General features: G+C 47.8%; 1 protein-coding gene across 1 annotated transcript; it reads right to left on the bottom strand.

Annotated features, from left to right (window-relative positions):
• Positions 1 to 12,224: 12,224 nt before the first annotated feature.
• LOC126642823 (uncharacterized) lies at positions 12,225 to 16,213 on the bottom strand. The gene is made up of 3 exons (XM_050320780.1): positions 14,034 to 16,213; positions 12,544 to 13,953; positions 12,225 to 12,379 (listed from the first exon to the last, which is right to left on the bottom strand). Exons 2-3 carry the CDS (start codon positions 13,679 to 13,681, stop codon positions 12,225 to 12,227), a joined length of 1,293 nt encoding a protein of 430 aa, XP_050176737.1. The 5' UTR covers positions 13,682 to 13,953; positions 14,034 to 16,213.
• Positions 16,214 to 16,275: the final 62 nt, after the last annotated feature.

Raw genomic sequence — 16,275 nt, 5'->3', positions numbered from 1 at the left:
TTGTACAGCTACTTATCAAAATAAATTTCCTAACAATGATTCAAATGAAGAAATATTGCTCAGAAGAGCTCCTGAATGTTTTGAACATATTTCATATCTCTAATTTTGCCTCTTTTTCACCTCAGTCCTGTGGGGTGTCACCTGCTCTGCCCTGTCTGAGATGCCCCACGGCCTGAGGGGTGGACAAGGCAATTGTGATTGTTCTTGGCTGGTCTGTGACCACTGTCCTGGGGCAGCTTTCCCAGGGTGTGCAGCACATGGCAAAGACCAGACCCTGCTCTGCTGCTCCTTCCCATCCCTCCCAGGAGGGCTGGTTTTGGGAGGACCCTGCAGAGCCCCCACCCTGCACACTCACACCCTGCAGCTCAACACTGGGGTTTTCCCTCCCTGGCACTGCCCAGTGCAGCCCCTCCCTGGTCCCCCCATGTCCCTGCCCCTGCCCCAGCCCAGCAGAGCAGCCCAGTCAGGCCTGGCCCTGCAGCAAGAAATGGAGGCCATGGAGGTCAGGCCAGGGCCTGTGTGTCTGCAGTGCTCAGGAGATCATCAGCTCGGGCAGCTCCTGCTGCCCCAGGGCCAGGGCAGCCTCTTTGCATGGCCCCTCTGCTCCCCCAGGCTGTCCTGCTCTTCTGGCACATCCCATCTCCCCCCAGAGCCTTTCCCCAGGGGAACACGTCTGTGCTGGCCTGAGCAGCCCTTCCTGCAGCCCCTGCCGTGCTCCCCACAGCCCCCGAGCTGGGGGGGCTGCTCTGCAGAGCAGGGGGTCTGTGGGGCCCGGGGCCATGGGGGACTCTGTGGGGCTGTGCTGCTCCAGCTGGGAGGCAGAGCCAGCTGATGGTGCTCCCTGCCACTGAGCACCTCCCACAGACGCTCCTGTGTGGCCATGGAGGGTGCTCAGAGGGGCCCTGCCTTGTTCCAGAGCTTGGACATGGCTTGGGGGCTGCTCTTGATTGACCTGTGCAAGTTCACTGAGGGGAAGAGAAGTCACTTGCAAGAGTTTTCCCTGTGTCCCCTGGGGTTACAGAGCTCTCTTTGCCACTTCCCAGCAAGATTTAGTACTTTCTGTCTGGGTGACTCCACCCTAGGCAGGATTCTGCTCCAGGGCTCCAGTCCCTGCTGACTGGATGGGACGGGCTGTCCCTGCAGATCCTCTGTGCTCTCCTGCAGTTCCTCCTTTCCTACACACAAGTCCTCCCCTGCCATCAGAGCCAGCACAACCTGCAGAGCCCCAGACAGGTGACCTGGAGATCCTTTGTCATCTCCATTGCCATCGGCCACCAACACACAACATCTGAGCCAGCCCTCAGTCCCTGCAGTCCCAGTGGGTCCCTGCCCTCCCTGCACTGTCTGCATGGAGAAACAACAAAGCAACAAGATTTTGCAGAGTCTATTCCTTGGACTTCTCCTCCATACCAGTGCTGGGAAAAGCCCTCAGCCTTCAGGAATTGCCTGCAGGAGAAGCCCTTTGCTGATGGAAGTGCTGGTGCTGAGCCCAGCCCTGTCCAGCAGTGCCCAGGGCCTGTCCCTGCCTGTGGTCCCAGCACTGACATAGCAGGACAGTGACTGAGCTGCCAGAGCACTCAGGCCTTGGACACGGACAGCAAAGGAGAGGGGGGAGTGCAGAGAGAGCAGCTCTGGAAAAACCCTGTTCTGGTGCTCCCTGGCAGGGCTGGGACTCTTTTGCCCTCCACATCTGCAAACATGGAAATGCCCTCCAGCTTCAGGGCAGGTCTTGGAGGAAGGGTCAGGGAAAAAGAATTTGTGTCCTTTCTTACACTCAGAGATTTTGATCACTCATGTACAAATTATCACATGGAAGATGTTTGACAAGTACTTTGCTGCACAAAACTTTATTTTGTTTAAATGCACACAAAGACTGATTCCTGATTAGTACATTTTGTGGATCAAAAAAAAAGAGGAAGAGAGTGACTTAGATATGGAATGAAGTATAAAATTTAAGTGTTATTTACAGAGGAACAAAAAAGGAAAGCCCCCCATGCACCAGCGTCTAAAGCTCTAGATGGAAGGCTGAGCCCAAAATGGGTCACACATGAGTTTTCTGCAGAAGAAAAGGGGCAGGTTATTGCTCCTGAAAAACATCCAGTCATGATTTTCCTTATGGCATCCTTGAGCTCCTGGTTCCTCAGGCTGTAGATGAGAGGGTTCACTGCTGAAGGAACCACTGCATAAAAAACTGACACAGTCAGATCTAGGGATGGGGAGGAGATGGAGGGGGGCTTCAGGTAGGCAAATGTGGCAGTGCTGACAAATAGGGAGACCACGGCCAGGTGAGGGAGGCATGTGGAAAAGGCTTTGTGCCGTCCCTGATGAGAGGGGATCCTCAGCACAGCCCTGAAGATCTGCACATAGGAGAAAACAATGAAAACAAAACATCCAAAAGAGAAACAAGCACTAACCCCAAGAAGTCCGGTTTCCCTAAGGTAGCCTGAGTGTGAGCAGGAGAGCTTAAGGATCTGTGGGATTTCATAGAAGAACTGGCCCAGGGCATTGCCCTGGCACAGGGGCAGGGAAAATGTATTGGCTGTGTGCAGCAGAGCATTGAGAAACCCAGTGGCCCAGGCAGCTGCTGCCATGTGGGCACAAGATCTGCTGCCCAGGAGGGTCCTGTAGTGCAGGGGTTTGCAGATGGCAACGTAGCGGTTGTAGCACATGATGGTGAGGTTGGGAAACCTCTGCTGAGATGAAGAAGACAAGGAAAAAGACCTGTGCAGCACATCCTGTGTAGGAGATGGTTGTGGTGCCCCAGAGGGAGTTGTGCATGGCTTTGGGCACAGTGGTGCAGATGCAGCCCAGGTCTGTGAGGGAGAGGTGCAGCAGGAAGAAGTCCCTGGGGGTGTGCAGGTGCTGGTCGCAGGCTACGGCGCTGAGGATGAGGCCGTTGCCCAGGAGGGCAGCCAGGGAGATGCCCAGGAAGAGCCAGAAGTGCAGCAGCTGCAGCTCCCGCCTGTCTGAGAATGCCAGGAGCAGGAACTGGGCCATGGAGCTGCTGTTGGGCATTTGCTGATTCTTTACAGAGTCTGTTCAGAAAAGGAAAACAGAGGAAACAGTTAGAACAGGACTCTGGCAAAAAGCAATTCCATTTTGAAAGGAAATGGATGTGTCAAATGCCACCAAATACACACCAAGGAGTCAGTTTTGCTCTGCTGCAGTGCAAAATGGAACTTTTCTGGTAGAGCTCACACACACACACACACAAGGAATGTCACATGTTACAAACGTTGAATACAAAAGTTCCATCTCTTCCCCCATGACTCAGAAGAGCTGGGGTTGGAGGGCAGAAACTCAGTCTCTCCTTAGAATAACTGTACCTATGTTTTTTTATTTTTAGCATCACACCTGTGGAAGGATCTTTTCCAGTGCAGGAATCCTCATTTCAATTGCCCAGCACACAGTGCCCAGAAGAGCTGCAGGGAAGGGCCCCCAGAGCTGCCTGAACGCCCCCTCCCCCAGGCCTTGGGGGCACTTGACCCCCACTCCCTGCCCAGGGCTCTGCTGCCTGGAGCTGTCCCTCCCAGCAGATGCTTCCCTGGGCCCAGGATTGAGCACTGGCAGTGCTGCCAGAGCCCATCCCAGCCCTGGGGGCTCAGCTCTGCCCTGCAGAGCCCTCCCAGCAGCACAGGGCACTGCCCTGGGGCAGCTCTGCCTGGACAGGCTCTGATGGCAAAGTCAGAGCAACCCTGAGGAGGATGGAAAAGTGACACTGGTGCTGTCTCTAAGTCTGATACTCTCAGGTTCAATTACCTCTAATTGAACAGAGTTCAAGCTTCAGTGTCTCTTCCTCTGCTCAGATATTAATTTCTCTTTCAAAGTGAGCACCCAGACAACCCAGAGTGTAACACTGAAAGAACTGGTTCATTCTCTTCAAGGTACCCCCTGTGTGTCTGTGTCTCTTGCAAATACCTTCTGGGAAATTTCCTGCTTTGATCTGGAGCTGTGACCAGCCCTCATTCCTGCAGCAAACTTTGGAGATCAGAAGGACTCTGCCCTGCTCTGCCCTACCAGTAGTTGCTCCTTGCCCACATCTCTTCTCCCCCAGCCCTGTGGCAGCTCCTTGGCCGGGCTGAGAGCTGCCCCTGGCAGGCAGCAGAGTCCCTGCCCCAGCACACACAGCCCTGGGGGGCAGGACCCTGCTCTGTCCCAAAGCCCTGGGCACCCCTGGCTGCACCCCCACCTTCCAACCCCACAGCCAGCCCTGATACAGGGAACCTTATTTACCTGGGCTTCTGATGAGGTAGCAGCAAGTCCTGCTCTGCAGCAGCTTCTCCTGCTGCCCTCCAGCAAATCCAGCACAGCCATCCTGACAACTCCTGCCAGGGCTGGTTTTTGGCAGTTGCAAGAGCCACTTGCAGCAACTCCCCTGCACTGCTCTGCAGCCACAGCCTTCCCGTGCCAAAGGGCTGCCAAGGTTCCTCCCCTGAGCAGCTCTGCCCTGTCCTCCCTCCCAGCCCAGGATCCCTTTCACCTCCTGCTCCCTTCTCCTGGCTGCCCTTGCTGCCTGCAGCTCCTGCCCTGCTCTGCCATAGGGCCACTTCCTCTGCCCTGCAGGGACTGGGAGAGGCCTTCTGAAAGATCCTACAAGCTGTGGGATGTGGCAGCTTCAGGAGATCCCTGCAGGAAGGGAAGTTTCAGTGTCCTCCAGCAAGAGAATTCTTCATTCAAATCCTGGGAAGGTTTCTCCTTCAGTGAGAGTTCAGTCCTCTACCAGCCCAGGCTGCCTCTCACCTCTCTGCCTTCTCTCCTGTGCCCTGGGTGCTGCAGGCAGTGCCCTCAGCCCTGCTGGGCTGTGCAGAGGAGCTGCTCACCAGCAGAGCTGTGTCTTTGAAGCTGTTCTTGGTTGCCAGGAGCTCCCTGTGTGCCAGGAGCCCAGCCCAGCTCAGCAGCACAGCAACAGCCCCAGGCATTTCCTCACCCTCGTGGAGGGGATGTTGATTTTGTTTACATGAGACTCAGTCCCTGAGGGTTTTCAAGAAGTCAGAGATTGAAACACTAAAGTTTCTTACAGTGCTAATGAGTCTCACTGAGGGACACAACTGAGAACGTGTCCCCAGGTTCCAGTTGGAGCAGAAAACTGCAGACAGTAATGACAAGGATGGACAAGCAAGGCAAAGGTGGCTCTGATGCTGAGGAAATCTGGATGTGTTTCCTTAATCCAAAGGACCAAGCCCTGACCCCCAGCCCCTGGGAAGGCAGATCCTGTCCCTGTCTCATTGCTCAGGGCTCTTCCTGGGGCACTGGGATGTGGGATGTGCAGTGCCAAGGGCAAGACGATGGGGTGGCACCTCCCAGGCTGCTGAGCAGGGACAAGGAGGCCAGGAGGCCCCAGGGCTGCAAGGGTCACTTGTCTCCTCCTGGCATCAGGGGCACAGCCAGCAGCCATGGCCAAAGGCCTGCAGAAGGTGGCTGTGTCAGGGCCTTTCAGCTTCTGCACAGGCCTCTCTGCTGTGCAGCCCAGGCTGTCCTAGGGTGTCCATGCCCTGCCCCTTTCCCTGCAGGCTGTCGTCATCCCCCCGGCTGCCCCACCTGGCTGGCCCCTTCCTGCACTGACATCTCTGCGTCCTCCCTGGCTCTTCCTGCACACACAAAGCCTTGGGCTCATCCAGACTCTTCCTGTCTCATGTATTGCACCATAGCACTGCCCTCAGGGTGAAACTCCCTTCTCTTTTTTTCCAGTCTGGACCTCTCCAGCTGAACTTGGCATCATTTCTTTATTTCTCCTGCTGTTTCCTTCTATGAGAAAAGGATCCTTCATCTCTGAAACCACCCTTCAAGCCCTCTCTGGCTACTCCTGTACCGTCCTCAGTCTCCACACCATGGAACCCACAGCTCCTTAGTCCCTACACAGAGTTCATGTGCTTGAGGCCTCCAAATCTTTTCTTGGGAGATCCCTGGGTACTCTCCAAGGTGTTTGCAGATGAACACATGGTGCTCATAAGTCTAAGGAAATCCCAGGGATACTTTTTCCCAAGGGCTGTAGTGGCACAACATGGGGCAATGGCTCTAAACTGAAAGACTGGTTCTTTATTGATAATAGGGAGAAATATTTAACAATGAGTGTGGCAAGAACTGAAACAGGTGCCCAGAGAATTGGATGTGTCCAAGGTCAGGGACTGTGAGTAACCTGAATTAGTGATGATGTCACTGTCCATGTTGAGGGACTTGGAAAAGATGAACTTTTATCTCCCTTCCAAGACAAACCATTCTGTGATTCTTTGAGTCCCAAACTCCTGCTCCAAAGAATTTCCATTTTTGAGGACATGAATTGCCATGTTTTTTGAGAAACCCTTCTAAGCCAAAAGGTAAAAAAATAACTCAAAGAAAGTTTCCAAAATATCTGTGTGTAGGCTTCACCACGTTGGTCAATGGCAGAGCCTCCCAGAATGACCTCACAAATGGGAGTGGGGTTTTCATGCTCGGGACCTGAAACTTATGATAGGCAACAAAAAAGCACATTTGGGAGCTGAGGAAAACCTGTCATGGGATCTCTAGGGAAGAACAAAGGAAAGGAAAGTGTGGGATCACAGTGGTTTGTAGAGGAACAAGCATGAGAAAAGAGAGAGGAAAAGGGGATGAAAAAGCTGGTCATGATAAACAGGAGGATGCTTGCTGCAGGCAGGCAAGCGAGCGGGAAAGAACCATACACACATCCACAAGATGGAAGTTCAAATCCAGTTTTATTATTGTTAAGCTGTACAATTTATATTATTCTGAGTCCTGTCCACGCGAACACGAGCACAGCACGCCATCACGATTGGTCAGCACGCGCTGTCCACGCGCCCCAGGTAACCCACCGATTTGTGGTTTTGAAGACCACATTTGCATACCGTTTCCGTTATCACTGTTTCTCCCATCCTGTTTCTGCTGACTCCTGCATTCCTGCAGCAGCAAGCCGTTTCTTGTTTATCTTACCGTTACCTTCTGACCTTTTCAGAACTCAGAATAATCATGCAGAATTGCTAAGGCCCCGACATCTCCCCCCTTTCGCTTAAGCATAGAGTCAAAACTGTGAATGATACAATCTTGAAGACACCTAAAGATACATGGAACAACAAGCAATAAAACCAGAATAAAAATGAGTATAGACAGCCCTTGTTTCAGTATATCTTTCAGCCAACCTCCTATTCCCCATGATGCCAGCCAGGCATCCAATCCCGCAGATCCTTCTTTTACGTGATGCATGCGTTCCTTGAGTTCTTGTAGCTGTTTGTGTATACTTTGTGAATGATCAGATAGATTCATACAACACATTCCCTCAAAATCCTGACACCCGTGCCCATGTGCTAAAAGCAAAAAGTCAATCACTGTTCTATTTTGCAAAACTGCATGTCTCAAACTATTTACATCGCTAGCTAAACCTGTTAAGATTTCAGAGGTAGAGTTAAATTGTTTTACAGCCCAGCACGCCAAAGTTTTAATTTTCTTCCAGTTTGCTGCCGCCATGCCCCCTGGGAGGAAAAGTGACAAAGCAACAGCTTCACCTGTTGTTCCAAGTTTCACATTGTCATCACAATCAGGTGCTAAGTCTTTGAGATCTCTCTTGGTCCGAATGTGATTGGTCTGTCTTACCAGGTCACGCATGGCAGGTGCAAACATGGTTAACTTTCCAATGTAACATGGTCCTCCCACGGGACGAAAAGGAATACCAGGCCAAGCTCTATCACCACATATTAGAAAATAACCATCAGGTAGTATTTTGGCAGACACGTTTTCTACATTTAACTCCCCGGCATGTTTGGAGGTATTCCAATGACTAGATTGCCCGGTCACATTTTGGTAGCCCAGATAATATTGCATTACGCCGTCGGCATGCATGAGACGTTTCCATGAGTCTCCAAAATGGATGACTCCGGATCCATTGATCGGTAAAATCTTTGGGTATATATTGGTACAATTGGTTTGGTTAGAAACATCGCTCACACTTATGACAGGAGGAAATGATCCCCACAAATCCAATTCTTGTAAGGGTAAAGGTGCCGACTCGTTGAGTTGGTATATCAACTGTTGTAAAAAACGTGCTTCTTTCACAATAGGCCAATTCCACGATTTTGAACATTCGCCCCGTGAGTTGTCGTCTCTCCACTGCCAATAAGAGTTATTAATAGCAGTGTAGTTTACTCCCAAATGGCTAAAGTCTGGCCAATGTATGTATGGATAACCAATTAGACAAGTTCGAAAAGGATCACTGGCTTTTTGGAGGGATAGACAAAATTCTGTAACCCCAGACACATTGGCCCAAGTAACCCACATATTTTGTCTTGGGTCAATGTTGTGGATGGCTGCAACAGGGATGATGCTGGATAGAATTAGGTGGTAATACCAGATAACCTTAGTTTTGTTGTTTACATTGCCGTTTTCCCTTGCATTTGCTAATCCGTAATTTATGAAACGCAAAACAAACCCGATCCATATTTTGGGGAGGGACCATCCACCCCCTAGGGATACACAAGTTTTCATCACAGAACCAATCAAGGATCTTGGTGTCATTTTGAGCCATGATTCGGTCATATTCATGTCGTATGCTCCACCTTTGTTCCTGGCTTTCAAAAATTGGGACCTCACTGATTTCTTGGATAGAGAGACCTGTAAACTCCTCTAAAGACCGTATTATGTTATTTCCTCGCCACCTTCGTCACAGCGTGCACACCACCCGTCTAATTGCCTCTGACAGACCCAGATTTCCTCTTTACAACCTCCACACTGTATGAGTATCCATGTTTTATCAGTTTTATGTTTCTGCTTACATGAAATACAAGGCTATTTCCACAGAAAGAATTTGGAATGACAATCCCTAGTGTCTGTGTGATAAACCAAAAATCATCTAAATTTTTCCAACCCGACAGATATTGATATTCAGTGTTCTCCAACAATGGTTTCAAATACTTATCAGTAGCAACATGTAATCGGTGTATGTATCGTTGAAGTCTTTCGTAATCAGGATCCGTCGCCAGGGTCGCTGTCTTTCTGTTCTTCTTCTTCTGAGTCCTGAAACTGTATCCAAGGGCGTACCCACTTTGCTGGGATCCACTTGGTCGTGTTCCCTGTAGAAACACATGCATAACCCCTTCCCCATGTTAATAAATCACAGGGACCTGACCACATATTCTGTAAAGGGTCAAAAACTTGTACAGCAATCTTTTGAGAGGTAAAATCATTAGTATTGGCAATAAAATGATTAAATATTGGTGTTTCAGTTTTATCTGTTCTAGGGTTCAACCAGTTCAGCACATAACAAGCTTTTGCAATAATGGCATGAGGACTCTTTTTCCCCCTGTTTTGAAAATACGTAAATAGTGTTTTAAGGATTGATGAGTGCGTTCTATGATAGCCTGACCTCCGGAGTTATAAGGCACTCCTGTGATATGTTTAATATTCCATTGGGTTAGAAAAGCTTTTACTCTTACACTTAAGTAGGCAGGTGCATTGTCTGTTTTGATGGTGTGAGGGCACCTGAGCACTGCTATAGCAGAGGTCCAATGCTGAATGCTAGCTACAGCGTTAGTAGATTTATGGGCTGTGGCCCAAATGGCTTTTGAGCAGGTGTCAACAGTTACATGGACGTGTTTTAAAATCCCAAAAGGAGCGAAATCTGTAACATCGGTTTGCCAGATTTGTCGAGGCTGTAGTCCTCGTGGATTTGTCCCTTCCTGTTGTAATGGTGTGAGTTTAGCACAATCAGGGCAGGCAGCTATTACGGATCTTGCCTCACTACGGGACAGCTCAAATGTCTTTTGTAAGGCTCTTGCAGATTGATGAAAAAATGCATGTGACCTAGTTGCTTGTTGTATTGGAGATAACTGAATTACAGGCGAGGCTACTTGGCTGTCAATATAGGTGTTACCTTCAGACAAAAATCCTGGGAAGTCAAGATGACTTCTAATATGTGTTATCCACCAAGGGAAACGTCTAAAACTAACTTCATTCCATAACTGAATAACTAGAGCCATGAGTAGTTTATTTGTGAAAGATCCTAGCAAAGAAAGTGAAAGGCGTGCGACTATTCCTACAATGTATTTAGAATCACAGACAATATTAATTGGTAAAGTTTGAAAAGCCTTAAAAGCCATTAAGACAGCTTTCAACTCCAATACCTGCACTGACCCTTCTGCCCGTTCTACTTGCGAAACCCAATTTCCTTGGGTATCTTTGTAGGCATACCCACACTTTTTTGTTTTACTGCTGGCATCAGTGAAGACTGTTATGGCATCAGGAATAGGCTTTTGTTGTTGCAGGGATACTTCTTCGAGTATCAAAGTGGTTTTAAATATTGGATGATGGGGGTAATGGTTGTCCAATTGAATGCCATGAGTGGCTACTGCAAAATTTTCGGAAGATTGGATCCACCAATCCATTAAATTCAAATTTTTCACAGGCAGAATGATTTTTCTGGGTCACACCCAGCAAGGGTGCGCAAACGTCCTCTTGCTTTTAGGAGTAATTGACCTATAGCATCAGGCCTAGTGGTGACAGTAGCTTTGAGAGTATTGCTGTGAAAAACCCACTCTAGGAGTATCATAGGTCTCTGGTCTGGTAATTGTGTGATCAAGGCTACCACTTCAGTGTCACGGTTGTATATAATTATGGTAAATGGGCATTGTAGTATTCTTCTATCAATGGCAGAATTTTGAATTTTTGTGAGATGACTTCTAGGGCTGCAGTTGCCTCAGGTGTAATGGACCTAGGATCAGCAGGGGACGTGCTTCCTTTCAATAAAGCAAACAATGGACCTAAATCCGAATTGGTGATTCCACAAAAAGTTCTGAGCCACTGGATGTCTCCTACTAATTTTTGCACATCATTAACATTACGGACATTTGGGACAATGGCAGTTTTTTGTGGGCTCAGTCTTGTTTCTGTGATGCGCATGCCAAGGTAGTTCCAAGGTGCGTGTTTTTGAACCTTTTCTGGGGCAATTACCAAGCCAAATGCTTGTAGATTTTGAATTAACTCCTTTTCCTTCTGAAGGGATAGAGGCTGTGGACTAGCAACTAATAAGTCATCCATGTAATGATATGTGATAAGATCAGGATTATTTTTTCTCCAAGGTTGAAGGGCTAAATCTACAAACCATTGGCAAATCGTGGGAGAATTTTTCATCCCCTGTGGTAGTACAACCCACTGGAACCGCTTTGCGGGAGCTGCCCGATTAACCGAGGGCACAGTAAAGGCAAATTTGTCACTGTCTTCTTCATGTAATGGAATAGTAAAGAAACAATCTTTTAAATCAATGATTAGCAAATCCCAATTTTGTGGCAACATAGCCGGAGAAGGTAATCCGGGCTGGAGAGTACCCATGTCCGTCATCCTATCATTGACTGCTCTTAAGTCGTGCAGCAGCCTCCATTTTCCTGACTTCTTTTGGATTGTGAAAATAGGTGTATTCCATGGGCTAACAGAAGGTTTTATGTGGCCAAGTTCTAGCTGTTCCTGAACTAAATCCTGTACATGTTGCAGCTTCTCTGAAGATAGAGGCCATTGATCAACCCAAACAGGTTTTTCAGTTTTCCATTTTAATTTGAGTGTAGGGCGAGAGCTGCCATCAATGGCCCCAATCAAAAATCTGTGGACAATTTGACACCCCATTGAGCCAATACATCTCTGCCTAAAAGGGAGAGTGAAGTGTGTAGTACATATGGTTTTACCCATGCTTGATGTCCCTCTTGATCCGAAAAAGAAGAAAATTTTTACTGACCTGAGTCAGACGACTTCCCCCAATGCCTGAAATGGTTGAACCCGTGTTATCTAATTCCCAAGCAGAAGGCCACACTGAAATAGGAAGAATGGTTACATCAGCACCTGTGTCAAGCATCATGGAAATATTGGAAAGAATTAGATCATTGGGTCCGGAAATGTTTACTTTACATTTAGGTCTTTCTACTCCCAAAATTTGACAAAATGCAACGTTAGGTATACCTGTGGAACCAAAACCACCTGTCCCTCTTTCTTGATCTCCTTTTTTTGGGACACAGGCCTTAAAAGGTATAAGCTGTGCAATCACACTCCCTGCTGGAATATGAATTGGTGGTGCAAAAATCTGTACCATAATCCCAATGGGCCCGGTATAATCAGCATCAATACAACCAGGTAGGACAAATATTCCCTTTTTGAAGCAGAAGAACGCCCAATGAGTAATGCTGATAGTCCATGTCCTAAAGGTCCACTGACAGTAGAAAGGAGGACATGAACATTATTATCATTGATATTTACTGATTCTACCACGGCCAGATCGACTCCTGCGCTTCCGCAAGTGGCGGATTGCAGTTCGTCGAGGCAGCCAGTGTTTTTGGAATGTTCTGGGGATATTTCTTGGCCGCGTCCCTCGGAGCGCGGCTGTTCCCGCTTCCCGACATGGTAAGGGGGTTCCATCCTTGCGAAATTTTGAGCGACAATCTGCCGCTTTATGGCCAAATTTTCCACAACGAGCACAATTACCATTTAATGCTATTTTTCCCTTGCCCGCATGTGTACAGTGACGCTTAAAATGACCCTCTTGCCCACACTGATAGCACCTTGGTTTAAGGTTTTGATTACCCTGCCCTTGCAGAGGGTTGATCTTTAGAGCAGCAGCCAAAGCATTAGCATGAATTCGTGCTTTAGTTTCTTCTTCTACTAGTGGGGCCCTTGCACAGGTCTCTATCATTTGAGTAATAGTTGCACCAGGGGGTAAGGCAGCTATAAGCTGCTTGCAGGCCGCATTAGCATTTTGGACAGCAATTTCTTTTGTTAAAAGAGCCTTAAGATCAGGAGTGACATTAGGTGCATTTTCTATTGCCTCTCGCAGCCTGTCAACAAAACTAAAAAATGTTTCATTTGGTTTTTGCATGATTTTTGTATAAGGCAGTGTCGGTGTGTGAATCTGAGGCAGTGCTAGGAAAGCTGCCAAACCAGCGTTTTTTGATTGCTGCAAAATCCTAGTATGCAATGCTGCCTGAGCAGCCCCATCCCGATAAGCACCTGTTCCCATAAGTGCATCTAAGGGTGCCACCCTCAAGGGGTCGCCCTGTGGCAAATGAATATTCTCCATTAATTTCATTTCCAGTTGTTCCTGCCACTTTGCTAGCCAGAGCATATAAGTGGTGGGTGATAAAATCAGCTCCATGACTGCCCTCATGTCTGTTGGTACCATGTCAGTATACTTTATCAGGGAAGTGACTTGATTTCTTACTAATTTGTTATTATGAGAATATTGCATTATTACCTTTTGAATCCCCTGCACTAATTTCCAATCTAGGGGTTCCCAGGTTTGTTGACCCTGTCGCACCACTACAGGAGCTGCAAGTGGGGTAAAAGAAAATTCTCCCTCTATAATACAATTTTCTGCCAGCCCTCGATAACGCTTTTGAGGATCAAAGTTAGGATCTCTAGGTATAAATTGGATATTTTGCCTTTCCTGTTCAATTTCCCCAAAATTGTGCTCAATAGCATTTAACCCACTCATTATAGATTTATGAGCATCCTTATAGGCCTTTTTAATATCCTGTCTCTTTGATCCCCGATCGAGCCGCTCCATCTGATGCAGGAGGTCTGTCATCGTTTCTCTCTGGCTTCGGAGCTCCCGCCGTAACTCTGAATACGCTGTTGGTCGGCGTTCCTCATTACCGCTGTGGAGGCCGCCGTCCTCCGGGGGTGGAGGTGTAAGACGGTCAAGTAGATCGTCATCCGTCTCCATTTCTTCTACCACGGGTGTAGTCGGTACGATCGGAGCGGGCGGTACGATCGGTCCGGTCGGAGCGGTCGGTAAGGGCGGGGCGGTTGGTACGGGCGGGGCGGGCGGTACGGGCGTCACTTACCATGGAAACCATTGTGCATTCCCATTGTGACCTTGGTTACCATGACAACCATTGTGCATTCTCATTGTGACCTCGGTTACCATGGCAACCATAGTGCATTCTCATTGTGACACCACTTATCATGGCAACCATTGTGCAGTATCATTGTGACCTCGGTTGCCATGGCAACCATTGTGCATTCTCATTGTGATGTCATTTACCATGGCAACCATTGTGCATTCTCATTGTGACCTCGGTTACCACGGTAACCATTGTGGATTCTCAGTAACACTCAGCAACCATGGCAACCACTGTGCACTCCCACTGTAATATCGGTTAATATGGCATCTGTTGTGTATTCTCATTGTGACATCAGTTACCATGGCAACAATTGTGCATTCTCATTGTGACTTCAGTTACCATGGCAACCATTGTGCATTCTCATAATGATGTCACTTACCATGGCAATCATTGTGCATTCCCATTGTGATCTCAGTTACCATGGCAACCATTATGCAGTCTCACTGTTACAGTGGTTACCATGGCAATAATTAAGCATTCTCATTGTGACGTTGGTTACAATGGCAACCATTGTCCATTCTCATTGTGATGTCACTTCCAATGGAAACAACTGTGCAATCTCATTGTGACCTCCGTTACCATGGCAACCATTGTGCATTCCCATTATGACCACAGATGCCATGGAACCATTGTGCATTCTCATTGTGACATCAGATGCCATGGCAACCATTGTGCATTGTCATTGTGATTTGGTTGCCATGGCAACCATTTTGCATTCTCATTGTGACCTTGGTTACCTTGGCCACCATTATGGTTTTTTTTTCCTTAACATCGGTTACCATGGCAACCATTGTGCATTCCCATTATTAAATGATTACCATGGTAACCATTGTGCATTTCTATCATCACCTAGCTTACCACAGCAACCATTGTGCATTCTCATTGTGACCTTGGTTATCATGGCTACCATTGTACATTCTCATTGTGACTTTTGGTTACCATGGGAACCATTATGCTTTCTCATTTTGACCTCAGTTGCCATGGCAACCCTTGTGCATTCCCATTGTGACCTCGGTTGCCATGGAAACCATTATGTATTCCCACTTTGACCTCGGTTACCATGGCAACCATTGTGCATTCTCATTGTGGCCTCACTTACCATGGCAACCATTGTGCATTCTCATTGTGACCTCATTTACCGTGGCAACTCTTGTGCATTCCCATTATTACAACGGTTTCCATGGCAACCATTGTGCATTCTCATTGTGGCATCGCTTACCATTTGAACCATTGTGCATTCGCATTGTGACGTTGCTTAGCATGACAACGATCGTGCATTCCCATTATTACATCGGTTACCATGGCAACCATTGTGCATTCTCACTGTGATCTCTGTTACCATTGTGTATTCTCACTGTGACTTTGGTTACCATGGCAACCATTATGCAGTCTGTTACATTGGTTACCATGGCAACAATTAAGCATTCTCATTGTGACGTTGGTTACCATGGCAACCATTGTCCCTTCTCATTGTGATGTCACTTACAATGGCAACAACTGTGCATTCTCATTGTGACCTTGGTTACCATGGCAACCACTATATATTCTCATTGTGAATTTCGTTACCATGGTATATCTTCTGCATTCTCATTGTTACCTCGGTTACCATGGCAACCGTTATGCATTCTCATTGTTATGATTGGTTACCACGGCAACCATTATGAAGTCTCATTGTTACTGTGGTTACCATGGCAATCATTATGCATTCCCAGTTATTTACCATGGCAACCATCTGTAACACACAGATAATATAGAAATGCCAAAAATTGTTTCTACCTGTCAAAAACTTCCTATCAAACATTCTCTGTCAGCTCTCTGCCAGAAGTTCTCACCAGGACTTCCCACGGCACTTTTCCTGCCAAAAGATCCTGCCATTGTTTATGATTATCATATCTATTCCAACATCTGAACTGGCTACGTGCCAAAAAAACATGTTCAAGCTCCTGTGAACACTATAAAAATTGAGGGTAAATTTTGGAAAATGAGGGAGAAAAAAGGGACAAGAACTGGTGACTGTAGCCGAGAATCTCTGCCCACCTCCCCTCACCTTTTCTCCACCACCGCGTGCTGCCTGCCTGCCACCGGAGACTGGAACTGTGCCGGCCTGGAGAGAGCTGAGACCACTGTGCCACATGTGGGAGTTCTACCTTATCCTTCTACCCTGACCATATTTCTGAGGGCCCAAAGCTTCGGCTGAGCTGAGACCCTGCATGGCCTGGGACAGGGGTGTGAGCGGTGAAACCACACATGGTGCATTGCAGAGAACTAAAGCTGTCAGACCCCCTGCAGCTACAGAGATAACATCCAAAAGCTGCAGAGACAGAGAAAAAAAAGGCAGAAACTGCTTCTCTTCTGCCACACTCACCAGCTCAGCTGGAAAAGGTAGCTTTTCAGTGGTATTTTTCTCTGCTTC

Source organism: Myiozetetes cayanensis, unplaced genomic scaffold, assembly GCF_022539395.1.
Source record: "Myiozetetes cayanensis isolate MyiCay16 unplaced genomic scaffold, myiCay2020 scf244, whole genome shotgun sequence".
In the NCBI taxonomy this organism is placed as follows: Eukaryota; Metazoa; Chordata; class Aves; order Passeriformes; family Tyrannidae; genus Myiozetetes; species Myiozetetes cayanensis.
Note: the sequence above shows the minus strand (reverse complement) of the source record. Positions and strands in the feature narration are given on the sequence as shown.

What these genes read in the sequence shown, in the direction of transcription:
- LOC126642823 (XM_050320780.1), bottom strand. Translation starts at nt 13,681, where the DNA reads ATGGAGACGGATGACGATCTACTTGACCGTCTTACACCTCCACCCCCG. An exon ending in CAACCCTCTGCAAGGGCAGG is followed by an intron (nt 12,380 to 12,543) that starts GTAATCAAAACC and finishes AAATTTCGCAAG; the next exon opens with GATGGAACCCCCTTACCATG.